The 26,104-nt window shown below is 47.8% G+C and overlaps 1 protein-coding gene across 1 annotated transcript in view; it reads right to left on the reverse strand.

Moving 5' to 3' along the window:
• Window positions 1-1,098: 1,098 nt before the first annotated feature.
• spata4 (spermatogenesis associated 4) overlaps window positions 1,099-26,104 on the reverse strand; it is a 54,571-nt gene continuing 29,565 nt past the window's right edge. The window contains exons 4-6 of the mRNA XM_068028777.1: window positions 15,039-15,259; window positions 9,263-9,376; window positions 1,099-1,453 (exon numbers count right to left, since the gene is read on the reverse strand). Of these exons, the coding sequence (XP_067884878.1) occupies window positions 1,329-1,453; window positions 9,263-9,376; window positions 15,039-15,259 (460 nt within the window). The 3' untranslated portion in view covers window positions 1,099-1,328. The remainder of the gene's footprint in view (window positions 1,454-9,262; window positions 9,377-15,038; window positions 15,260-26,104) is intronic.

The following is a 26,104-nucleotide window of genomic DNA, read 5'->3' on the forward strand; positions in this document are numbered from 1 at the left end:
GCTCTTATGCCAACATTTCTGTCTTTGGTCTGCCCCAGTGCTCCAGTGAACATCAACTCAAGCTCGAGGAGCAGCCCCTGATCTTTCGATTAGGCACTCTACAGCCTTGTGGACTGAACATCGAGTTCAATAACTTCAGAGTTATTGGCCAGTTACTGGCTTTTTGAAAAAAAAATTATCTTTTAATCATGTGCCTGTTTTTCATGTAGTCAGAGCTGCTCATTATTCTGCTATTAACACTCACTCTGGACTAATGCTTTCACCACAAACATCAACAAACTCTTTGCCTTTGTCCCAGGATAGCTTTGCTATTTAATCTCTCATGCCCTCTGTCCTATCAAACACCTTCCCTTTTGTTCTCTCCCCCACCCCAACCCCCACTTCACTTGCTTAAAACCCAATTCTTTTCTAACCACTGCCAGTTCTGATGAAAGGTCACAGATCTGAAATGTCAACTCTGCTTCTCTCTCCACAGATGCTGCCAGATCTGCTGAGTATTTCCAGAACTTTTTGTTTTTATTTCAGATTTCCAGCATCTGCAGTACTTTGCTTTTATTAAAGTTTACGAACTTTGGAGGGAGTGGGGGTGAGGGGGAAGGTCAGTTGCACAAGGTAAGTGTTTTGAACAGGGGAGAGGGCAGGTAAGTAATACAATGTTTATCGGGGTGGTGGGGGGGGGGGGGGGGGGTGGGCGTCAGGATCAATTTATTTAATTTTTAAAAATCACTACATTTTTAAATCGAAATGTAAGGCTCGAAGCCCTGCACAGTGGAGGCTGACGCCATTGCCGGGGATGGACCGCCCGCCCCCTCCATGTCATCAGGACGGGCAGTCCACCCTGGCTATTTAATTGAGCCACCGCATTTAATATCGCGGCGGCTCCGTGAAGTGTGGCCTGTTTTCACCCACCACCAATTTCGGAAGCAGGACCATAAATTTCAGCCCACTGTCTAGACTCAAGTATGAAGGCTGCCTACTTGGGTGAGGTACTGAAGGTGAATGGCACATGGACATTGTACCCAGACAAAAGCCCAGCTGTTCAGGGGAGAGGGAAACAATTTAAATACGTCTTTAAAAAGACTGCTAGACACTATAAGATGTAAGGAATTATATTTATTCTGAAACAATAGCTAAGGCCTAGCTTCAGCAATGGCTTAAACCGTGGTAAGACTGCCATTTCATGCTTAGGCAAATTTTTCACATAATTTAATTGAGTAAAGTACAGTTAATGGTATTCCATCGTAACATATGTAAAAAAAAAGGAAATTCCTGTTCAGTTTTATTGTTGAACTGAAGACCGCTATCATTAATTCTATTTCAGGCCCTCTTTACTGTCCAAAGTTGCAGCTTTGATGGCTTGCAGACAGTGACTGTGAATCTCTAACCACCTGTTTCACATTGATCTCCTTGAAGAGAACATTGGCCTTACTCCGGATTTCTGAGGCCGTAGATTCTGAAACAAGGAGGGAACAAAATAAATAGAAAAAATAATGGGATAGCTGTACCACCCCCAATTAATAAAACACTTGTTACTAAAAAGCCATAGCCAGATTTAAAAGTTAAGAATATAGTAACAGTATCAAGGTAAGGAAGCATGTTTATCACTTAATTGTCAGATGACCACCTATGGCAAACGTGTGAAGCGGAATGCAGACTGGTTTCAATCTCACCTTGAAGAGCTGGAACCTGTCATAGCCGCTAAGCGCATTGCACTGATGAACTACAAGAAAGCCCCCAGCGAGTTAATATCCATAGCACTTAAAGCTGCCAGAAGCGCTGCACAAAGAACAGCCAGGCGCTACGCGAATGACTACTGGCAACACATATGCAGTCATATTCAGCTGGCTTCTGGCACCGGAAATATAAGAGGAATGTATGATGGCATTAAGAGAGCTTTTGGGCCAACCATCAAGAAGATTGCCTCCCTCAAATCTAAATGAGGGGACACAATCACTGACCAACGCAAGCAAATGGACCACTGGGTGGAACACTACCTAGAACTGTACTCCAGGGAAAATGTTGTCACTGAGATCGCCCTCAATGCAGCCCAGTCTCTACCAGTCATGGATGAGCTGGACATACAGCCAACAAAATCGGAACTCAGTGATGCCAATGATTCTCCAGCCGGCGGAAAAGCCCCTGGGAAGGAAGGCATTACCCCTGAAATCATTAAGAGTGCCAAGCCTGCTATACTTTCAGCACTGTACGAACTGCTTTGCCTGTGCTGGGACGAGGGAGCAGTACCACAGGACATGCGCGATGCCAATATCATCACCCTCTTTAAGAACAAGGGTGACCGCGGTGACTGCAACAACTACCGTGGAATCTCCCTGCTCAGCATAGTGGGGAAAGTCTTCGCTCGAGTTGCTTTAAACAGGCTCCAGAAGCTGGCTGAGCGTGTCTACCCTGAGGCACAGTGTGGCTTTCGAGCAAAGAGATCCACCATTGACATGCTGTTATCCCTTCGCCAGCTACAGGAGAAATGCCGTGAACAACAGATGCCCCTCTACATTGCTTTCATTGATCTCACCAAAGCCTTTGACCTCGTCAGCTGGCATGGTCTCTTCAGACTACTAGAAAAGATTGGATGCCCACCTAAGCTACTAAGTATCATCACCTCATTCCATGACAATACGAAAGGCACAATTCAGCATAGCGGCGCCTCATCAGATCCCTTTCCTATCCTGAGTGGCGTGAAACAGGGCTGTGTTCTCGCACCTACACTGTTTGGGATCTTCTTCGCCCTGCTGCTCTCACATGCGTTCAAGTCTTCAGAAGAAGGAATTTTCCTCCACACAAGATCAGGTGGCAGGTTGTTCAACCTTGCCCATCTAAAAGCGAAGACCAAAGTACAGAAAGTCCTCATCAGGGAACCCCTCTTTGCTGACGATGCTGCATTAACATCTCACACTGAAGAGTGTTTGCAGAGACTCATTGACAGGATTGCGGCTGCCTGCAACGAATTTGGCCGAACCATCAGCCTCAAGAAAACGAACATCATGCGACAGGACGTCAGAAATGCCCCATCCATCAATATCGGCGACCACACTCTGGAAGTGGTTCAAGAGTTCACCTACCTAGGCTCAACTATCACCAGTAACCTGTCTCTCGATGCAGAATTAAACAAGCGCATGGGAAAGGCTTCCTCTGCTATGTCCAGACTGGCCAAGAGAGCGTGGGAAAATGGCGCACTGACACAGAACACAAAAGTCCGAGTGCATCAAGCCTGTGTCCTCAGTACCTTGCTCTACGGCTGCGAGGCCTGGACAACATATATCAGCCAAGAGCGACGTCTCAATTCATTCCATCTTCGCTGCCTCCGGAGAATCCTTGGCATCAGGTGGCAGGACCGTATCTCCAACACAGAAGTCCTCGAGGTGGCCAACATCCCCAGCATATACACCCTACTAAGCCAGCGGCGCCTGAGATGGCTTGGCCATGTGAGCCGCATGGAAGATGGCAGGATCCCCAAGGACACATTGTACAGCGAGCTCATCACTGGTACCAGACCCACCGGCTGTCCATGTCTCTGCTTTGAAGACGTCTGCAAACACAACATGAAGTCCTGTGACACTGATCACAAGTCGTGGGAGTCAGTTGCCAGCGATCGCCAAAGCTGGCGGGCAGCCATAAAGGCGGGGCTAAAGCATGGTGAGTCGAAGAGACTTAGCAGTTGGCAGGAAAAAAAGACAGAAGCGCAAGGGGAGAGCCAACTGTGTAACAGCCCCGACAACCAATTTTATCTGCAGCACCTGTGGAAGAGTCTGTCACTCTAGAATTGGCCTTGAGAGCCACTACAGGCGCTGCTTCACAAACCACTGACCACCTCCAGGCGCTTACCCATTGTCTCTCGAGACAAGGAGGCCAATGGCACAGTGGTTAGCACCATAGCCTCACAGCTCCAGTGACCCGGGTTCAATTCTGGGTACTGCCTGTGCGGAGTTTGCAAGTTCTCCCTGTGACCGCATGGGCTTTCGCCGGGTGCTCTGGTTTCCTCCCACAGCCAAAAGACTTGCAGGTTGATAGGTAAATTGGCCATTATAAATTGCCCCTAGTATAGGTGGGAATAGTGGGAATGGAGGTTAAGGCAGTTGTATGTTCCTCCTGCAGAATGTGGGAGGTAAGGGTCGCCAAGAGTGTCCCTGCTGACTGCATCTGCGGGAAGTGCACCCAACTCCAGCTCCTCGAGAACCGCGTTAGGGAACTGGAGCTGGAGCTGGATGAACTTCGGATCATTCGGGAGGGGGTTATTGAGAGGAGTTATGGGGAGGTAGTCACACCTCAGGTAAAAGAAGTAGGTAGATGGGTTACCGTCAGGGGAAGGAGAGGGAACCAGCAGGCAGTGCAGGGATCCCCTGTGGCCATTTCCCTCAACAGGTATACTGTTTTGGATACTGTTGCGGGGGACGACTTACCAGGGGTAAGCAATGGGGTACAGGTCTCTGGCACAGAGTCTGTCCCTGTTGCTCAGAAGGGAAGGGGGAAAAGGAGCAGAGCATTAGCATTGGGTACTGCATAGTTAGGGGAACAGATAGGAGGTTCTGTGGGAACGAGAGAGACTCACGGTTGGTGTGTTGCCTCCCAGGTGCCAGGGTTCGTGATGTCTCGGATCGTGTTTTTGGGATCCTTAAGGGGGAGGGGGAGCAGCCCCAAGTCGTGGTCCACATAGGCACCAACGACATAGGTAGAAAGAGAGATGGGGATTTAAGACAGAAATTCAGGGAGCTAGGGTGGAAGCTTAGAGCGAGAACAAACAGAGTTGTTATCTCTGGGTTGTTGCCCGTGCCACGTGATAGCGAAGCGAGGAATAGGGAGAGAGAGGAGTTGAACACGTGGCTGCAGGGATGGTGTAGGAGGGAGGGTTTTGGTTTCCTGGATAATTGGGGCTCTTTCTGGGGTAGGTGGGACCTCTACAAACAGGATGGTCTTCACCTGAACCAGAGGGGTACCAATATCCTGGGGGGTAGATTTGCTAGTGCTCTTCGGGGGGGTTTAAACTAATTCAGCAGGGGAATGGGAACCTAAATTGTAGTTCCAGTGTACAGGATGTTGAGAGTAGTGAGGTCAGGGATAAGGTTACAAGGACGCAAGAGGGCACTGGCAAGCAAGAACTTGGTTTAAAGTGTGTCTACTTCAACGCCAGGAGCATCCGGAATAAGGTGGGTGAGCTTGCAGCATGGCTTGGTACCTGGGATCTCGATGTAGTGGCCATTTCGGAGTCATGGGTAGAGCTGGGGCAGGAATGGATGTTGCAGGTTCCGGGATTTAGATGTTTCAGTAAGAACAGAGAAGATGGTAAAAGAGGAGGGGGTGTGGCATTGTTAATCAAGGAGAGTATTACAGCGGCAGAAAGGACGTTTGAGGACTCGTCTACTGAGGTAGTATGGGCCGAGGTTAGAAACAGGAGAGGAGAGGTCACCCTGTTGGGAGTCTTCTATCGACCTCCGAATAGTTCCAGAGATGTAGAGGAAAGGATAGCGAAGATGATTCTCGACAGGGGCGAGAGTAACAGGGTAGTTGTTATGGGGGACTTTAACTTTCCAAATATTGACTGGAAATACTATAGTTCGACTACTTTAGATGGGTCAGTTTTTGTCCAGTGTGTGCAGGAGGGTTTTCTGACACTGTATGTAGACAGGCCAACCAGGGGCGATGCCACATTGGATTTGGTACTGGGTAATGAACCCGGCCAGGTGTTAGATTTAGATGTAGGTGAGCACTTTGGTGATAGTGATCACAATTCGGTTAGGTTTACCTTAGCGATGGGCAGGGACAGGTATCTACCGCAGGGCAAGAATTATAGCTGGGGGAAAGGAAATTATGATGCGATTAGGCAAGATTTAGGATGCGTAGGATGGGGAAGGAAACTGCAGGGGATGGGAACAATCGAAATGTGGAGCTTATTCAAGGAGCAGCTACTGCGTGTCCTTGATAAGTATGTACCTGTCAGGCAGGGAGGAAGTTGTCGAGTGAGGGAGCCGTGGTTTAATAAAGAAGTTGAAGCGCTTGTCAAAAGGAAGGCGGCGGCTTATGTTAGGATGAGACGTGAAGGCTCAGTTAGGGCGCTTGACAGTTACAAACTAGCCAGGAAGGATCTAAAGGGAGAGCTAAGAAGAGCAAGGAGAGGACACGAGAAGTCATTGGCGGATAGGATCAAGGAAAACCCTAAGGCTTTCTATAGGTATATCAGGAATAAAAGAATGACTAGAGTTAGATATGGGCCAATCAAGGATAGTAGTGGGAAGTTGTGTGTGGAATCAGAGGAGATAGGGGAAGCGTTAAATGAATATTTTTCGTCAGTATTTACAGTAGAGAAAGAAAATGTTGTCGAGGGGAATACTGAGATTCAGACTACTAGGCTAGATGGGATTGAGGTTCACAAGGAGGAGGTGTTATCAATTTTGGAAAGTGCGAAAATAGATAAGTCCCCTGGGCCAGATGGGATTTATCCTAGGATTCTCTGGGAAGCTAGGGAGGAGATTGCAGAGCCTTTGTCCTTGATCTTTATGTCGTCATTGTCGACAGGAATAGTGCCGGAAGACTGGAGGATAGCAAATGTTGTCCCCTTGTTCAAGAAGGGGAGTAAAGACAGCCCTGGTAATTATAGACCTGTGAGCCTTACTTCAGTTGTGGGTAAAATGTTGGAAAAGGTTATAAGAGACAGGATTTATAATCATCTTGAAAAGAATAAGTTCATTAGCGATAGTCAGCACGGTTTTGTGAAGGGTAGGTCATGCCTCACAAACCTTATTGAGTTTTTCGAGAAGGTGCCCAAACAGGTGGATGAGGGTAAAGCAGTGGATGTGGTATATATGGATTTCAGTAAGGCGTTTGATAAGGTTCCCCACGGTAGGCTATTGCAGAAAATACGGAAGTATGGGGTTGAAGGTGATTTAGAGCTTTGGATCAGAAATTGGCTAGCTGAAAGAAGACAGAGGGTGGTGGTTGATGGCAAATGTTCATCCTGGAGTTTAGTTACTAGTGGTGTACCGCAAGGATCTGTTTTGGGGCCACTGCTGTTTGTCATTTTTATAAATGACCTGGAAGAGGGTGTAGAAGGGTGGGTTAGTAAATTTGCGGATGACACGAAGGTCGGTGGAGTTGTGGATAGTGCCGAAGGATGTTGTAGGGTACAGAGGGACATAGATAGGCTGCAGAGCTGGGCTGAGAGATGGCAAATGGAGTTTAATGCGGAAAAGTGTGAGGTGATTCACTTTGGAAGGAGTAACAGGAATGCAGAGTACTGGGCTACTGGGAAGATTCTTGGTAGTGTAGATGAACAGAGAGATCTTGGTGTCCAGGTACATAAATCCCTGAAAGTTGCTACCCAGGTTAATAGGGCTGTTAAGAAGGCATATGGTGTGTTAGCTTTTATTAGTAGGGGGATCGAGTTTCGGAGCCACGAGGTCATGCTGCAGCTGTACAAAACTCTGGTGAGACCGCACCTGGAGTATTGCGTGCAGTTCTGGTCACCGCATTATAGGAAGGATGTGGAAGCTTTGGAAAGGGTGCAGAGGAGATTTACTAGGATGTTGCCTGGTATGGAGGGAAGGTCTTACGAGGAAAGGCTGAGGGACTTGAGGTTGTTTTCGTTGGAGAGGAGGAGGAAAGGTGACTTAATAGAGACATATAAGATAATCAGAGGGTTAGATAGGGTGGATAGTGAGAGTCTTTTTCCTCGGATGGTGATGGCAAACACGAGGGGACATAGCTTTAAGTTGAGGGGTGATCGATATAGGACAGATGTTAGAGGTAGTTTCTTTACTCAGAGAGTAGCAGGGGCGTGGAACGCCCTGCCTGCAACAGTAGTAGACTCGCCAACTTCAAGGGCATTTAAGTGGTCATTGGATAGACATATGGATGAAAATGGAATAGTGTAGGTCAGATGGTTTCACAGGTCGGCGCAACATCGAGGGCTGAAGGGCCTGTACTGCGCTGTAATGTTCTAATTCTAATAGGTAGGTGGTAGGGGAATATAGTAACAGGTGGGGATGTGGTAGGAATATGGGATTAGTGTAGGATTAGTATAAATAGGTGGTTCATGGTCGGCACAGACTCGGTGGGCCGAAGGGCCTGTTTCAGTGCTGTATCTCTAAATAAATAAATACGTCAGAAAATAAGTTTTAAGCTACAGGAGATTTTATTTTCATTAAGACAGAGATGGCAGAAATGCATCCAAATGCAAATCGCATTTATAAACTTTATTTTAATATCAGGTTGCAGAATCATCTCTAATTCTCCAGCGTATATATGCCCGATTTAGAATTCCCTCCACTGCCAACCCTACGAAAGTCTGAGGTGGATGATGAGTGGAACGAAGGAAAAATGAATCAGAAGTGTTTAGAAATAGCAGGGCACAAATATCTTACTGAAGGGACGTATGTACCTGATCCAGCAAGAAACCTTACCTTAAAGGGGGCCAAAATAAACCAGAGTATTCTGCAAGTTGCTACCTGACATTACAGGTAAGGTAGCTGCTTTTACAGGGCTCTCCCTGGTGGCTCAGCAGCTGGTTTCATTGTTACAGTTTAATCCTTTGGTCTGTGATGCGTTAGCTGATATTAACCAACAACAACTTGCATTTATATAGCACCTTTTAAAATACAAGGCACTTCATAAGAGTGTTATCAAGCAAAATTTGACACCAAGTCACATAACAAGATAAGATGACAGGAGACCAAAAGTTTGGTTAAAGAAGTAAGTTTTAAGGAGTGTCTGGAAGGAGGAGACAGAGGCATGGGGTTAAGGGAGGGAATTCCAGAGTTCAGGACCTCAGCAACCGAAAGCGCAGCCACTAATGGGAGAGCAATTAAAATCATGGATGTGCAAGAGGCCAGAATTGGAGGAACACAGACAACTCAGAGGGCTGTAGGGCTGGAAGAGGGCACAGTGATATGAAGGGGTAAGACCGTGGATGGATTTGAAAACATGAATGAGAATTTTAAATCTGAAAGAATGATGAGGCATTGGATGTCTGTTTGGATTTCAGGGGACAATTGATTAAGTTTGACTTGAATGCCCTGCACAATCAAACAGCCTGCCAACAGTCAGCTCATTCAGGAAGAACTGAAATACAAGGGAGCTGGCGGCATTGCAACCTAGCAAGTGTCAATGCCTTAAGAACAAACTGGGGAAAATTGGAAGGAATCAAAGAATCTATTTAAAATATCACAAAATACCAACAGAATGTGGGAAAAAGTTTTAATATCGTAAAAGAGCCGTATAAGATTTTCAGTGAGATAGAAATAGAGTTTGACCTTACTTGATTCAGCTGTGGCTGTTCTTTTGCTGTTAGGGTTCCAGCACTCATATTGATATTGAGGGAGTGCAAGTCTTGATGCTTGCTCTCCCAACGTGGGTTTCAAATTATAACGCTCTTTTAAAACAAAAGAAATACTAAATCAATAAAGGTATGCAATAAATACAAGTAAACCATGCTATTAAACGTTGAGAAATATTGCTTAAAATTTTTGCCTTTATTGGGAGAAAAGATTTCAAAGGAAATTTCAGATATTTTTCTCTAAAAGTCAAGATACTATCTGTTCTACAAAATTAGAAATTAAGTGATGCTTCTTAAATATCTGAAGGGTTTGTTTAGTGTAAAGTGACATGTATTTAGAAAAAGAAAGCTCAACAATCCTCTGGATTCTGGAGCCCGGATTCTATGACATAGAAACATAGGAATGTACATGACCAGAAGAGAAAAAGCAACTGCAGTCCATCTGTCCGGATGCAGTGCCTAGAAAATGACCTTGCTGTTGCAATATCTCAAAAGTGTGGCCGAAGATACTGTTGGGAAATGAGATCTAGTGAAACATCTCCTAGCCAGATGTACCAATCTATTGAGTCACAATAACCAACTTAACCGTATATCAGCATTCAGCAAATCTCAATGTCTAATATTGACCCTGATTTTATGGGGGCAGGGAGAAAATGGGAGATCAGACTATGTCAAATGTCAAGGTCTGGAGGTTTTAACTCCCAGTCTTCACCTCAGACTCTTGCCTGAACTGAGAAGAAATCTTGGTGAAAAAATAATTTTCAATGATAACAGAAATTGCCAAACATATATAAATGGCAATGAATTGGAAAGAGATACTACATTTAAGGTGCGGTTTTGAGCTGCCTGGAGAGAGAAAAAAAAACCCTGGAGAGGAAAGGACCCAGAGAAAGAAGAGTTCTGCTCTCTGTGGAGAAAGGCTCCTTTGCTGAGAGGAAGCCTGCATTGTTAAAGGTAGCAAAATTCCTATTGTCTCCAGTCTTTGGAAAATCTCTGCCTCAAGAGTGAGTCCTGTTGCCTTTTGTGTTTTTTGGAAGATCCTGAAATCTCAAGAAAGTTTCTACTGTTAGACAGCTACTTTAAATTTTAAGTAGACCTGTTGCTACACCTTATGCTGAAAGATCTGTGTGATGCCTGCTGCAGACGAATTGCCTTGAATACCTACCCATCACAGACTGTTTATCAAACTTGCCTGGAAAGACTTCGAATGGCATCTGACTATTTGACTTTGGGACACCTCACCGATCCGGAAAAATCCTACCAGAAGTTGCAACCTAATTATTCTATTATTCCTAAGAAACCACTGTAAAATCAACCTCTGTTTTCCCTGGTTAACTGTTGGTTTTTGAATGTATATGTGTGCATGAGGGTTAGGAAGAATAATAAGTTATAAAATCTGTTAATCCACATAGATTTATCTCATTATCATTTAAAATTGGTTTATGAATAAACAGTTAATTTGTTGTTTAAATAAACCTGGTTTGGTGTGCTTTATTCTGCGGGATAAATACCATGTTTAATTTGGTGGGAAAACTTTAATAATATGCTGTGACCTGTGGACTGATGGGACTGAATTAACAGTGCATTACTCCTGTCTTGGTTGTAACACTAGCCTGTACCTGAAATATCTCTTCCTTAAAGATCACCCACTGTTTGGTTACAGTTTGCCATCAATCTTTGGTTCCATTTCACCCTGGCTAGATCCCCTCTCATCCCACTGAAGTTAGCTCTCTTCCAATTTAGAAGTTGTACTTCAGGTTGTTCTCCCTCTTCACCATCACTATCTAAACCTCAGGATACAATGATCATTCTTACCCAAATGTTCCCCCACAGACGCTTGGTACATCTGACCCTTGACATTCCCCAGCACCAGATCCAACAATGCTTCCTCCTATTTGGACCAAGGACATATTGGTCAAGGAAGCTTTCCTGAACGCAATCCAGAAATTCCTCCCCCTCCATTCCCTTTACTCTAACATTATCCCAATTGCTATTTGGGTAATTAAAGCCCCCCCCCCCCCCAATATTACTACTCTCTGGTTCTTGCACATCGAGTCATAACAGCACAGAAGGTAGCCATTCGGCCCATCGGGTCCATGCTGGTCTCTGTCGATCAATCCAGTCAGTTCCATTCCCCCGCTCTAACCCTGTTACCCTGCAGGTTTATTCCTCTCAACTGCCCATCCAATTTCCTATTAAAATCATTAATCGTCTCTACTTCCACCACCCTCGAGGGCAGTGAGTTCCAGGTGAGGGAAGGGGAGGCAGTGGCATAGTGGTAATGTCATTGGACTAGTAATCCAGATGCCTAGACTAATACTCTGGGGACATGGGTTTGAATTCCACCACAGCAGACAGTGAAATTTGAATTCAATTAATAAATCTGGAATTAAAAGCTAGTCTAATGGTGACCATAAAACCATTGTCAATTATTGTAAAAACCCATCTGGTTCACCAATGTCCTTTAGGGAAGGAAATCTACTGTCCTTACCTGGTCTGGCCTACATGTGACCCACAATGTGGTTGACTCTTAAATGCCCTCTGAAATGGCCCAGCAAGCCACACAGTTGTATTAAACTGCAATAAAGGTCGGAATTTTACGGCACCCTTGCAAGCCAGATGGAGGCAGGGGGCGTGGCGTAAAATTGAGCGGGAAGCCTGCCCAACCCGGTCCTGCCTCTGCCCCACTTTACGTGGGGGGGGGGGGGGTGAGAAACAGGTCACCCGCCCCAGGCCAATGAAGGCCCTTAAGTAGCCAATTAAGGGCTTTTGCCCGCCTCCACAGGGATCTTACTCATGGCAAGAAGGCGTCCGGGAGACATGAAAGGCCGCCCGGTGAAAGCTGGTGGCCTCTCAGCGCCCTGGGGGTGGGCCCTGACAGACAGGCACAGGGTGCCCAATTGAGGGCCACCCGCACTTCCCAACCAGCCCCAGGACCTGAGATGCCCCTCGCCCCCACAAGACCACCCTTGCCTCGCCGGGGCGCGACCGATCACCCCGGCGAGGCAACACTAACTTACCTGTAGTCCTGGCTCCATGTCCTCGGCTGGGCTGCAGTCCCAGCAGTGGCCACTGGCGCTGCTGGAACCAAGAGCTGCCGGCTCAATGAGGCGAGACTTCCTCCCTCAAGCGGCCAGCTCCCGTCAGCCTGACATAAAATCCAGCCCAAAGTGTAAGAAAAGGAATGAAACCGGATAGACCACCCAACATCTACCTAAGCAATGGAAAACTATATAGCCATTCCTTCACTGCTGCTGGGTTAAAATCGTGGAACCTCCTTCCTAACAGCACTGTGGGTGTATCTACACCCCAAGGACTCCAGCAGTTCAATAAGGCAGCTAACCACCAACTTCTCAAGGGCAACAAATGCTGGCCGAGCCAACGACACCCACATTCCATGACCAAATAAAAGAAATTACCACTCGCTGCATAAAAAGTTCTTCCTCACAACTCTCCTGCATCTCTTGCCCAAAACCTTCTATCTGTGTCCCCTAGTCCTTGTACTGTCGGTTAATGGGAACAGCTTTTCCCTTGGTCAACTTATCTAAGCCTATCACAATCTTGTGCACCTCTATCAAATCTCCCCTCAATTTCCTTCTCTCCAAGGAAAACAACCCCAGCTTCTCCAACCTAACCTTGTAGTTAAATTCCTTGGAACTGTTCTGGTAAATCTCCTCTACACCCTCTCATGGACCTTCACATCCTTCCTAAAGTGTGGTGACCAGAACTGGATGCAATGCTCCAGTTGTGGCCTAACCAGAGCTTTATAAAGGTTCAGCATAACTTCATTGCTTTTGTACTCAATACATCTATTTACGAAGCCAACATCTCTGATTTCCCTGCAGATTTGCTCCTCTATCTTTCTCTCAATATTTGGACTTTGGACACCTGTAGTATATCCTCAGTAGCATGATCATAACTTTCTTGCCAACCAAATGGATTCTGTCCTTGTCCCCTCAACGGCATCCTCTTTCCAACACTAAACTATCTTCCCTAATCAGTACTGCCACCCCACCTCCCTTTTTCCCTTCCGTATCTTTTCTGAACACTTTGTATCTTTGAATATTAAGCATCCAAACCTCACTATTTTTAAGCCATGTTTCAGTTATTGTCACTACATCAAATTCCCACATGGCTATTTGTGTTTGTAGCTCACCAACCTTGTTCAGCACACTTTGTGTATTTACATACATGCATTCTAAACCTATCTTTGTATTGTTCATAATCCTTTAGTCTACTTGAATCTAATATAGTACTAATTCCTTCTACAGTACCATTCAACACTCTCAATTTATGCACCTTATTTCTCTTTTCCACTTTAATATGCTGGTGCCCACCCCCCTGCCAATTTAGTTTAAACTCTCCCCAACATGAGTGAACCTCCCCATGAGGATATTGGCCCCAGTCCTGTTGAAATGCCCTTTTGAATAGATGAGCCAATGCCCCAAGAATCTGAAGCCCTCCGTCCTGCCTCAAGCCATGTATTGATCTTCCCTATCTTCCTATTTCTACTCTCGCTAGTGTGTGGCGCTGAGAGTTATCCAGAGATTCTTACTTTTGACTTCCTACTTTTTAACTTCCTCCCAAGCTCCTGAAAATCTGACCGTAGGACCTCAATATCTGATATCTCTAGTCGTTGGTACAGACACGTACCACAACTTCTGGCTCACTCCCTTCCCCCTGTAGAATACTCTACACCCTCTCTGATGTCCTTTACCCTAGCACCAGAGTGACAACACACTATGTGGGACACACGATGACAGTTACAAAAGTGCCTGTCTGTCCCCCTAACTATGGAATCTCCTGTAACGACTGAGAGAGAAAAAGAGAAACACTCCTGTGCCATCATACTTTGAATTTTATTTCAGTCCTGGTTCTCAGCTCCTGCTCTTTTGCAATCTCCGCTCTCAGCACCCGCTCTTTTTGAATCTCTGCCTTGACCTTCAGCTCCTGCTCTTTTTAAATCTCTGCTCCACCCCGGCTTTCATTAAATCAGTTTGATTTGCAGATGATTGCAAAATAATTTCAGCCCAAACTAATTTCTCAATTAAGATAAAAAGAGATGCAAATGCTGGAAACATATCAGAAATATAAACAGGTTTCTATGCTCCCTAGACCCCATGCTCTGGCATACTCTCCCTAAACTTCTCTACCCCTCCACCTCTCTGTCCACCTTTAAGATGTTCCTTAAAACCTACCTCTGACCATTTTCTAATGTCACCCTCTTTGCCTTTGTCAATTTTGTTTGACAACACTCCTGACATTACAGGTTCTATATAAATGCAAGTTGTTATTTTCAAATGTCTGAAAAGGGAAAACAGTTCTGGCTATGGGTGTCTCCCAAAAACATTGACGTAACTTTTCTCTTTTGAGATGCACGAACACTATGGGCCTCCTTCTGTGCCATACATCTTTCCAAGTTTCTTTGCTGGTGGACCTATTTATTTCTAACACTTTCTGTCCTAACTCACAACTTCTTATTAGTTTGACTGACAAATTGAATGAAGTGTGGTAGGGAATCCAAACTAAATTAAGATTAGCCTATGCTGTATTGCAATGCATACGAGTATTGCATTGTATATTGCTGTATTGCAATGCGAGTTAAGATAGAAATCAATAGAAAGTTAGATTAAGATATAAACTCTGTGGAAATTATATCATCTGTTATTTATTAATTATTATACAATGGACTACTTTCCACTTAAAATAATTTGAGTGGAATTAATCAGATGTATTTGAGTTATGTCTGTTTACTCACTTGGATGTTCCAGTCTTGCCAGTTGCCTCTGTTGTACATGCATGTCGATAATACCCAGAGCTTTCTGTTTGTTTGTGAAGTCATCAGGTTGTTCCAACAGTTCAGTTAATCTCAGGTTGGTTCGAATAGCATTGCAAGCAGTCGACCTGGCAACCATCGGCAGCTTTAGCTGGTAGTTGTAGTCCATAAAGTTCATTTCATCATCAAGGATGAGTTTTGCTCTGAAAGCAAATGTAAGTACATTGCCAGGAGGCAGTGAGATGGCAGGCAAGTGGGGAAGTATTTGCTGGTCCAGGTAGCCTTTTCATGCTCTTAACACAATCAATGTTAGAAATAGGAAAATTATATTTTTCCCCTCAGGCACTTTTTTTTTTATTTCAACCTCACCATGCCATTTTCTCACCATTTGGGAGAGGGGAAAATTTATTCTCCTTGCTGTGTTAACATTTCTAACAAAATCACAAATACATTCTTTTAGAACCGGTTTATAATTTCACTTGACATAATGAACACAGGAAACCTTCCTGCCATGTATGTAATGTCACCATCATGCAGTATACAGAGGCAATCTTCCCTCTCAATCCCTCTTCAGAACCATGTCTATAGTTCTTGAGCCCTTCTCTACTATTTAGTTTCATGGCCTCCCTTGGTAATTTATTCAATACATATATTTCCTCACAGTTTTTAAAGACTAAAAACAAATTTAAAAAGGTAACTGTAAAATTAGTTTATTCTTCCCCTTTGAGATTACCAATGTTATCTGAACTATCTTTAGAAGGCAAAAAAAATGACTATTTAGACAATGGCTCAAAGATGTTTCCAAACATCTGAATTTCAGTCAGAAATTCATATAGAGAATTTAGCAGGCAATCATTTTAAATAAGGGAAAAGTTAAAACAATGTATGTCCATGAATGATGTTGTGCCCAAAAACAATATTTTTTTTGCAGAAATGGGTCTAAACAATCCTGAGCATTTCTAACAATGGCTTCTCCCACCACCCCTTGCATTCTTACCTCAGGAGTGTCTCCAGAAGAATCCATCCTTACCCTCCACCTGCCCCTTCTCCTCTGTATCTCCATTTGATGACATTATCCACAAGCAGTATGGATTGGGTCCCCTGAAAGGGCAAAGGATTCTAATGGGCAAAAAAAACAGGAGGGGGGCAGGGTGGTAATGACAGGACTGATAGGAAAATGCTATAGAACCATTCAAGGCAGGACTTGGGAAATCTCATTTCCCAAATTTCCAGTCTGCCTTTGTGCACAAACATGGAACAGTTTCCACATATATGCTTATGACACTAGCTCTGCCTCGATCACCTTTTGGCCTTTATACTGCTTGTATGAACACCAGTTTCCTTCAGGTAAATACCAGGAAGATTGGAGTCGCTGTCCTTGTTTTCCCACGACAAAATCTATATCTTCCAAGGGCAATGGCTTCAGACTGAATCAGATTATTCACAAAATTGGTGTCCCGCTTGACCTGAAACTGTTTATGGCTCCATATTCTCTCCATCACAAAGAACACATACTTCCATCTTTATAACATCATCCCCCTACAATTCTACCTAACCTATCTGCCATTAAATCCCTCATTTATGCTTTTGCCATCCAAAGCTCCTCATTCTCCAGCTCCTGTAAACAGCATATCCAAAACTCTGCTTGCCGAGATCCTATCCCTCATCAAGTTACATTCACCCATCACTAGTCTATGCTCATCTACATTAACACCCAGTGTCTCAAATTTAGAATTCTGATTGGTGTATAAATCCTTCCAATGCTTTGCGTCACCCCTCCCCATCATTGTAATCTCCTCCAAACCTACACGCCCCCCTCCACTCCCATACACCTCATTCCTCTGACCCCATCTCTTATGCATTTTTCCCCACCCCGACTTTCACCCCATTATGCTTTCAAGTAGCCAACTATTATGCGTTCAAGTAGCCAGATCCCACTCTCAAAACCCCATTCATCTCCCACTCCTTCAAGAATCTTCTTAAAACCCAAGTCTTTGACTAAGCTTTATGTCACCCTACCTATTTTTTCCCACTTTGGGTCAGAATCAGTTTTTCTTTCTCCCTCTGTGAATTCTTTCGATGTTAATAACTCTATGGTCCAGAGTTTGCGGTCAGTGGTGAGGCAAAGTCACTCACTTCCAACCTCAAAGAAAGTCTTGCTGAGAGATCTAGCGATCTCCTCTCTCCAGGCAGTAGTCTGCAGAATTCCTTAATGGGGATTTCCCCCAGAGTGGAGCTGCAGTGAAAGAACATAGAACAGTACAGCACAGTACAGGCCCTTTGGCCCACGATGTTGTGCCGAACCTTTAACCTACTCTAAGATCAAACTAACTACCGACCTTTCATTCTACTATCATCCATGTACCTATCCAAGAGTCGCTTAAATGCCCCTAAAGTATCTGCTTCTACTACCACCGCTGGCAGTGCATTCCACGCACCCACCACTCTCTGTGTAATGAACCTACCTCTGACATCTCCCCGAAACCTTCCTCCAATCACCTTAAAATTATGCCCCCTGGTGATAGCCCTTTCCACCCTGGGAAAAAGTCTCTGACTATCCACTCTATCTATGCCTCTCATCATCTTGTACTCCTCTATCAAGTCACCTCTCATCCTTCTTCGCTCCAATGAGAAAAGCCCTAGCTCCATCAATCTTTCTTCATAGGACACGCCCTCCAGTCCAGGCAGCATCCTGGTAAATCTCCTCTGCACCTTCTCTAAAGCTTCCACATCCTTCCTATAATGAGGCGACCAGAACTGAACACAATATTCCAAGTGTGGTCGAACCAGGGCTTTATAAAGCTGCAGCATAACCTCGCGGCTCTTAAACTCAATCCCCCTGTTAATGAAAGCCAACACACCATACGCCTTCTCAACAACCCTATCAACTTGGGTGGCAACTTTGAGCAATCTATGGACATGGATCCCAAGATCCCTCTGTTCCACCACACTACCAAGAATCCTGTCTTTAAGCCTGTATTCCGCATTCAAATTCGACCTTCCAAAATGAATCACTTCACACTTTTCCAGGTTGAACTCCATCTGCCACTTCTCAGCCCAGCTCTGCATCCTGTCAATGTCCCGTTGCAACCTACAACAGCCTTCCACACTATCCACAACTCCAGCAACCTTCGTGTCATCGGCAAACCTGCTAACCCAGCCTTCCACTTCCTCATCCAAGTCATTTATAAAAATCACAAAGAGCAGAGGTCCCAGAACAGATCCTTGTGGAACACCACTGGTCACCGAGCTCCATGCTGAATACTTTCCATCTAATACCACCCTCTGACTTCTATGGGCTAGCCAATTTTGTATCCAGACAGCCAACTTTCCCAAAATCCCATGCCTCCTTACTTTCTGAATGAGCCTACCATGGGGAACCTTATCAAACACCTTGCTAAAATCCATATACACCACATCCACTGCTCTTCCTTCATCAATGTGTTTTGTCACATCTTCAAAGAATTCAATAAGGCTTGTGAGGCCCCTCACAAAGCCATGCTGACTGTCTTTAATCAAACTATGCTTTTCCAAATAATCATAAATCCTGTCTCTCAGAATCCTCTCCAATAATTTGCCCACTACTGACATAAGACTGACTGGTCTATAATTCCCAGGGTTATCCCTATTCCCTTTCTTGAACAAGGGAACAACATTTGCCACCCTCCAATCATCCGGTACTACTCCAGTGGACAGTGAAGACGCAAAGATCATCGCCAAAGGCGCAGCAATCTCTTCCCTCGCTTCCCATAAAATCCTTGGGTATATACCGTCTGGCCCCAGGGACTTATCTGTCCTCATATCATTCAAAATTTCCAGCACATCCTCCCTCTTAACCTCAACCTGTTCGAGCATATCAGCCTGTTCCACGCTGTCCTCACAAACGACCAGGTCCCTCTCACTAGTGAATACTGAAGCAAAGTATTCATTTAGGACCTCCCCTACCTCCTCCAACTCCAGGCACAAGTTCCCTCCACTATCCCTGATCGGCCCTCCCCTCACTCTGGCCATCCTCTTGTTCCTCACATAAGTGTAGAACGCCTTGGGATTTTCCTTAATCCTACCCAAGACTTTTTCATGTCCCTTTCTAGCTCTCCCAAGTCCATTCTTCAGTTCCTTCCTGGCTACCTTGTAACCCTCTAGAGCCCTGTCTGATCCTTGCTTCCTCAACCTTAAGTAAGCTTCCTTCTTCCTCTTGACTAGCTGTTCCACATCTCTTGTCATCCAAGGTTCCTTCATCCTACCATCCCTTCCCTGCCTCATCGGGACAAACCTATCCAGCAGTCGCAGCAAGTGCTCCCTAAACAACCTCCACATTTCTGTTGAGCATTTCCCTGAGAACATCTGTTCCCAATTTATGCTCCCCAGTTCCTGCCTAATAGCATTGTAATTCCCCCTCCCCCAATTAAATATTTTCCCATCCCGTCTGCTCCTGTCCCTCTCCATGACTATAGTAAAGGTCAGGGAGTTGTGATCACTATCACCGAAATGCTCTCCCACCGAGAGATCTGCCACCTGGCCTGGTTCGTTACCAAGCACCAAGTCCAACATAGTTTCCCCTCTAGTCGGCCTATCTACATATTGAGTCAGGAAACCTTCCTGGACACACCTGACAAAAACTGCTCCATCCAAACTATTTGCACTAAGGAGGTTCCAATCAATATTAGGGAAGTTGAAGTCACCCATGACAACAACCCTGTTACTTCTGCACCTTTCCAAAATCTGCCTCCCAATCTGTTCCTCCATGTCTCTGTTGCTATTGGGGGGTCTCTTGAAAACTCCCAACAAAGTGACTGCTCCTTTCCTGTTTCTGACTTCCACCCATAATGACTCAGTAGACAAACCCTCCTCGACGACCTCCCTTTCTGCAGCTGTGATACTATCCCTGATTAACAATGCCACTCCCCCACCTCTTTTACCTCCCTCCCTATTCCTTTTGAAACATCTAAACCCCGGAACATCCAACATCCATTCCTGCCCGTGATAGCCACGTCTCCGTAATGGCCACAACATCGTAGCTCCAAGTACTGATCCATGCTCTAAGTTCATCACCCTTATTCCTGACACTTCTTGCGTTAAAATAGACACACTTCAACCCATCATACTGGCTGCAACTTTGCCGTCAACTGTCTAACCTTCCTCACAGACTCTCTGCACTCGGTATCTGCCTGTTCAACAGCTATCCCATCCAGTGATCCGTGGCTCCGGTTCCCATCCCCCTGCCAAACTAGTTTAAACGTGATGTCATTAAGCTGTCCAAGCAGCCAATCACTTTAAAAAATTCTCAGACAGCCAACCAGGAAATGAAAAGTACAAAAATTAAATCACTTTTTAAAGATTTTACATAGAGAAAAATAAAGATTGGGACATACACATAGGTAGTAATTAATCATAATGGAGACATTTAATAATCCTCCACAGATATAAAAAAAACTGTTGTTCAGCGATAGTTATTACTCACATCGCTGCTAAAAACCTCAGTTATGCCTGATTCAACAAGATGTAACTTTTTTGGGGGTTTCTAACAGCAATGGAACAGGGGAAGCTCTCACCACATCAACTGACTTTGCTGATTGCCGCTCTGGGGCAGGTCTACAATGCAGCCTGTGGCGGAGCAGTGAAAGACAGACTGCAAATTCAAGATTTCTACATTAAAATTTGCCCAGGCGCTAAATCTTGAAGTTGCAGTCAGTTTCAGAAGTTTAATGACAGAGAATGCTGACAGATCAAACACCATCACCCACCATCCCCCCTTTCCGCAAAATCCGGGCCTACGTGAATGCAGGTTGTTGGTGTTCCCAGGCATCTACTGTCCTTGTCCTTCTAGATGGTAGAGGTCGCACATTTGGAAGGTGCTGTCGAAAGAGGAGTGGGGAGTTGCTGCAGTGAATCTTGTAGATCAGCATTTATTTTATTTTTTTATTTAGAGATACAGCACCGAAACAGGCCCTTCGGCCCACTGAGTCTGTGCCAACCAACAACCACCCATTTATACTAATCCTACATTAACCCCATATTCTCCACCACATCCCCACCATTCTCCTACCACCTACCTACACTAGGGGCAATTTACAATGGCCAATTTACCTATCAACCTGCAAGTCTTTGGCTATGGGAGGAAACCGGAGCACCCGGCGGAAACCCACGCAGACACGGGAGAACTTGCAAACTCCACACAGGCAGTACCCAGAACTGAACCCAGGTCGCTGGAGTTGTGAGGCTGCGGTGCTAACCACTGCGGCACTGTGCCGTCCTATTGTCCAATCCTTTTGGGCGAAGGGCCACACTGCAATTTTTGCTCAGCCCGGGGGGCCAGTGAACAAATTTTGAAAGGTAAAGGCATTAAAAATTTATCTTGCTAATAAAAACAAGAACAAATTATAGTGACATACCTGGCACTGATTTTGCTTGCATAAGTAGTCAATCTCTGCCCGCACACAATGTAGCGATGTAGAGCATTCCAGATCAATATCCATCTGTCAGGAATGAACTTGATCTCTCAGTCTCTCGCTCTCTCACCCCGTGTTCCCCTCTCTCTCTGTTCCACCAATCCCCCATCACTCCCTGATTTCTCCACCCCTCTTCTGTCTGTGTTGCCCCCTCTCTTTCTCTCTCACTCTGTGTTTCCCCTCCTCTCTCTCTCTCTGTTCCTCCCCCCTCTCTCTCTGTTTCCCCCCTCTCTCTCTGTTTCCCCCCTCTCTCTCTATCTGTTTCCCCCCTCTCTCTCTATCTCTGTTTCCCCCCTCTCTCTCTATCTCTGTTTCCCCCCTCTCTCTCTCTATCTGTTTCCCCCCTCTCTCTCTCTGTTTTCCCCCCCTCTCTCACTCTCTCTCTGTTTCCCCCCCCCCCTCACTCTCTCTCTGTTTTCCCCCCCTCTCTCACTCTCTCTCTGTTTTCCCCCCCTCTCTGTCTCTGTCTCTGTGCTTCCCCCCTCTCTGTCTCTGTGCTTCCCCCCTCCCTCTCTCTCACTCTGTTCCCCCCTCTCTCTTCCCCTCTCTCTCTCTCGCTCTTCCTCCTCTCCCTCTCTGTTCCCCCCCTCTCTGTGTTCTCCCCTGTCCGTTCCCCCCCTCTCTCTCTCTTTCTCCCTCGCTCGCTGTGTTTCCCCTCTCTCGCTCGCTGTGTTTCCCCTCTCTCTCTCTCTTCCCCCACCCCCTCTCTCTCTCTTCCCCCACCCCCTCTCTCTCTCTGTTACCCCCTCTCTCTCTCTCTGTTTCCCCTCTCTCTCTCTCTGTTCCCCCACCCCCTCTCTCTCTCTTCCCCCACCCTCTCTCTCTCTTCCCCCACCCTCCCTCTCTCTCTTCCCCACCCTCTCGCTCTCTCTCTCTCTTCCCCCACCCTCTCGCTCTCTCTCTCTCTCTTCCCCCACCCTCTCGCTCTCTCTCTCTCTTCCCCCATCCTCTCGCTCTCTCTCTCTCTTCCCCCACCCTCTCGCTCTCTCTCTCTCTTCCCCCACCCTCTCGCTCGCTCTCTCTTCCCCACCTCTCGCTCTCTCTCTCTTCCCCACCTCTCGCTCTCTCTCTCTTCCCCACCTCTCGCTCTCTCTCTCTCTTCCCCACCTCTCGCTCTCTCTCTCTCTTCCCCCCCTCTCTCTCTCTTTCTCCCTCGCTCGCTGTGTTTCCCCTCTCTCGCTCGCTGTGTTTCCCCTCTCTCTCTCTCTGTTTCCCCTCTCTCTCTCTCTGTTTCCCCTCTCTCTCTCTCTTCCCCCACCCCCTCTCTCTCTCTTCCCCCACCCCCTCTCTCTCTCTTCCCCCACCCCCTCTCTCTCTCTGTTACCCCCTCTCTCTCTCTCTGTTCCCCCACCCCCTCTCTCTCTCTTCCCCCACCCTCTCTCACTCTTCCCCCACCCTCCCTCTCTCTCTTCCCCACCCTCTCGCTCTCTCTCTCTCTTCCCCCACCCTCTCGCTCTCTCTCTCTCTTCCCCCACCCTCTCGCTCTCTCTCTCTCTTCCCCCACCCTCTCGCTCTCTCTCTCTCTTCCCCCACCCTCTCGCTCGCTCTCTCTTCCCCACCTCTCGCTCTCTCTCTCTTCCCCACCTCTCGCTCTCTCTCTCTCTTCCCCACCTCTCGCTCTCTCTCTCTCTTCCCCACCTCTCGCTCTCTCTCTCTCTTCCCCACCTCTCGCTCTCTCTCTCTCTTCCCCACCTCTCGCTCTCTCTCTCTTTCCCCACCTCACGCTCTCCCTCTCTTTCCCCACCTCTCGCTCTCCCTCTCTTTCCCCACCTCTCGCTCTCCCTCTCTTTCCCCACCTCTCGCTCTCCCTCTCTTTCCCCACCTCTCGCTCTCCCTCTCTTTCCCCACCTCTCGCTCTCCCTCTCTTTCCCCACCTCTCGCTCTCCCTCTCTTTCCCCACCTCTCGCTCTCCCTCTCTTTCCCCACCTCTCGCTCTCCCTCTCTTTCCCCACCTCTCGCTCTCCCTCTCTTTCCCCACCTCTCGCTCTCCCTCTCTTTCCCCACCTCTCGCTCTCCCTCTCTTTCCCCACCTCTCGCTCTCCCTCTCTTTCCCCACCTCTCGCTCTCCCTCTCTTTCCCCACCTCTCGCTCTCCCTCTCTTTCCCCACCTCTCGCTCTCCCTCTCTTTCCCCACCTCTCGCTCTCCCTCTCTTTCCCCACCTCTCGCTCTCCCTCTCTTTCCCCACCTCTCGCTCTCCCTCTCTTTCCCCACCTCTCGCTCTCCCTCTCTTTCCCCACCTCTCGCTCTCCCTCTCTTTCCCCACCTCTCGCTCTCCCTCTCTTTCCCCACCTCTCGCTCTCCCTCTCTTTCCCCACCTCTCGCTCTCCCTCTCTTTCCCCACCTCTCGCTCTCCCTCTCTTTCCCCACCTCTCGCTCTCCCTCTCTTTCCCCACCTCTCGCTCTCCCTCTCTTTCCCCACCTCTCGCTCTCCCTCTCTTTCCCCACCTCTCGCTCTCCCTCTCTTTCCCCACCTCTCGCTCTCCCTCTCTTTCCCCACCTCTCGCTCTCCCTCTCTTTCCCCACCTCTCGCTCTCCCTCTCTTTCCCCACCTCTCGCTCTCCCTCTCTTTCCCCACCTCTCGCTCTCCCTCTCTTTCCCCACCTCTCGCTCTCCCTCTCTTTCCCCACCTCTCGCTCTCCCTCTCTTTCCCCACCTCTCGCTCTCCCTCTCTTTCCCCACCTCTCGCTCTCCCTCTCTTTCCCCACCTCTCGCTCTCCCTCTCTTTCCCCACCTCTCGCTCTCCCTCTCTTTCCCCACCTCTCGCTCTCCCTCTCTTTCCCCACCTCTCGCTCTCCCTCTCTTTCCCCACCTCTCGCTCTCCCTCTCTTTCCCCACCTCTCGCTCTCCCTCTCTTTCCCCACCTCTCGCTCTCCCTCTCTTTCCCCACCTCTCGCTCTCCCTCTCTTTCCCCACCTCTCGCTCTCCCTCTCTTTCCCCACCTCTCGCTCTCCCTCTCTTTCCCCACCTCTCGCTCTCCCTCTCTTTCCCCACCTCTCGCTCTCCCTCTCTTTCCCCACCTCTCGCTCTCCCTCTCTTTCCCCACCTCTCGCTCTCCCTCTCTTTCCCCACCTCTCGCTCTCCCTCTCTTTCCCCACCTCTCGCTCTCCCTCTCTTTCCCCACCTCTCGCTCTCCCTCTCTTTCCCCACCTCTCGCTCTCCCTCTCTTTCCCCACCTCTCGCTCTCCCTCTCTTTCCCCACCTCTCGCTCTCCCTCTCTTTCCCCACCTCTCGCTCTCCCTCTCTTTCCCCACCTCTCGCTCTCCCTCTCTTTCCCCACCTCTCGCTCTCCCTCTCTTTCCCCACCTCTCGCTCTCCCTCTCTTTCCCCACCTCTCGCTCTCCCTCTCTTTCCCCACCTCTCGCTCTCCCTCTCTTTCCCCACCTCTCGCTCTCCCTCTCTTTCCCCACCTCTCTCGCTCTCCCTCTCTTTCCCCACCTCTCGCTCTCCCTCTCTTTCCCCACCTCTCGCTCTCCCTCTCTTTCCCCACCTCTCTCGCTCTCCCTCTCTTTCCCCACCTCTCTCGCTCTCTCTCTCTCTCTCTTTCCCCCCCCCCCTCCCTCTCTCTCTCTCCCTCTTTCTCCCTCTCCCTCTCTCTTTCCCCCCTCTCCCTCTCTCTCTCTCTTTACCCCTCTCTCTCTCTTCCTCTACCCCCTCTCTCTCTCTTCCTCTACCCCCTCTCTCTCTCTTCCTCCAACCCCTCTCTCTCTCTTCCTCCAACCCCTCTCTCTCTCTTCCTCCACCCCCTCTCTCTCTCTTCCTCCACCCCCTCTCTCTCTCTTCCTCCACCCCCTCTCTCTCTCTTCCTCCACCCCCTCTCTCTCTCTTCCTCCACCCCCTCTCTCTCTCTTCCTCCACCCCCTCTCTCTCTCTTCCTCCACCCCCTCTCTCTCTCTTCCTCCACCCCCTCTCTCTCTCTTCCTCCACCCCCTCTCTCTCTCTTCCTCCACCCCCTCTCTCTCTCTTCCTCCACCCCCTCTCTCTCTCTTCCTCCACCCCCTCTCTCTCTCTTCCTCCACCCCCTCTCTCTCTCTGTTCAACTCTCTCTCTTCCGCACCCTCTCTCTCTCTCATCCGCACCCTCTCTCTCTCGCCCCACCCGCTCTCGCTCTCTTTCCCCCCACCCTCTCTCGCTCTCTTTCCCCCCACCCTCTCACGCACTCTTTCCCCCCACCCTCTCACGCACTCTTTCCCCCCTCTCTCTTCCCCCCCCCCTCTCTCTCTTCCCCCCCTCTCCCTCTCTCTCTCTCTTCCCCCCCTCTCCCTCTCTCTCTCCCTTCCCCCCCTCTCCCTCTCTCTCTCCCTTCCCCCCCTCTCCCTCTCTCTCTCCCTCTCTCTCTTTCCCCCCCTCTCCCTCTCTCTCTCCCTCTCTCTCTTTCCCCCCCTCTCCCTCTCTCTCTCCCTCTCTCGCTTTCTCTTTCCCCCCCCTCCCTCTCTCTCTCTTTCCCCCCCTCTCCCTCTACCCCCTCTCTCTCTCTCCCTCTACCCCCTCTCTCTCTCTCTGTTCCCCTCTCGCGCTCTCCCCCCACCCTCTCTCGCTCTCCCCCCACCCTCTCTCGCCATCCCCCCACCCCCTCTCGCTCGCTCCCTTTCCCCCCTCTC

The sequence above is a fragment of the Heterodontus francisci genome, chromosome 4, assembly GCF_036365525.1.
Source record: "Heterodontus francisci isolate sHetFra1 chromosome 4, sHetFra1.hap1, whole genome shotgun sequence".
Lineage (NCBI taxonomy): Eukaryota > Metazoa > Chordata > Chondrichthyes > Heterodontiformes > Heterodontidae > Heterodontus > Heterodontus francisci.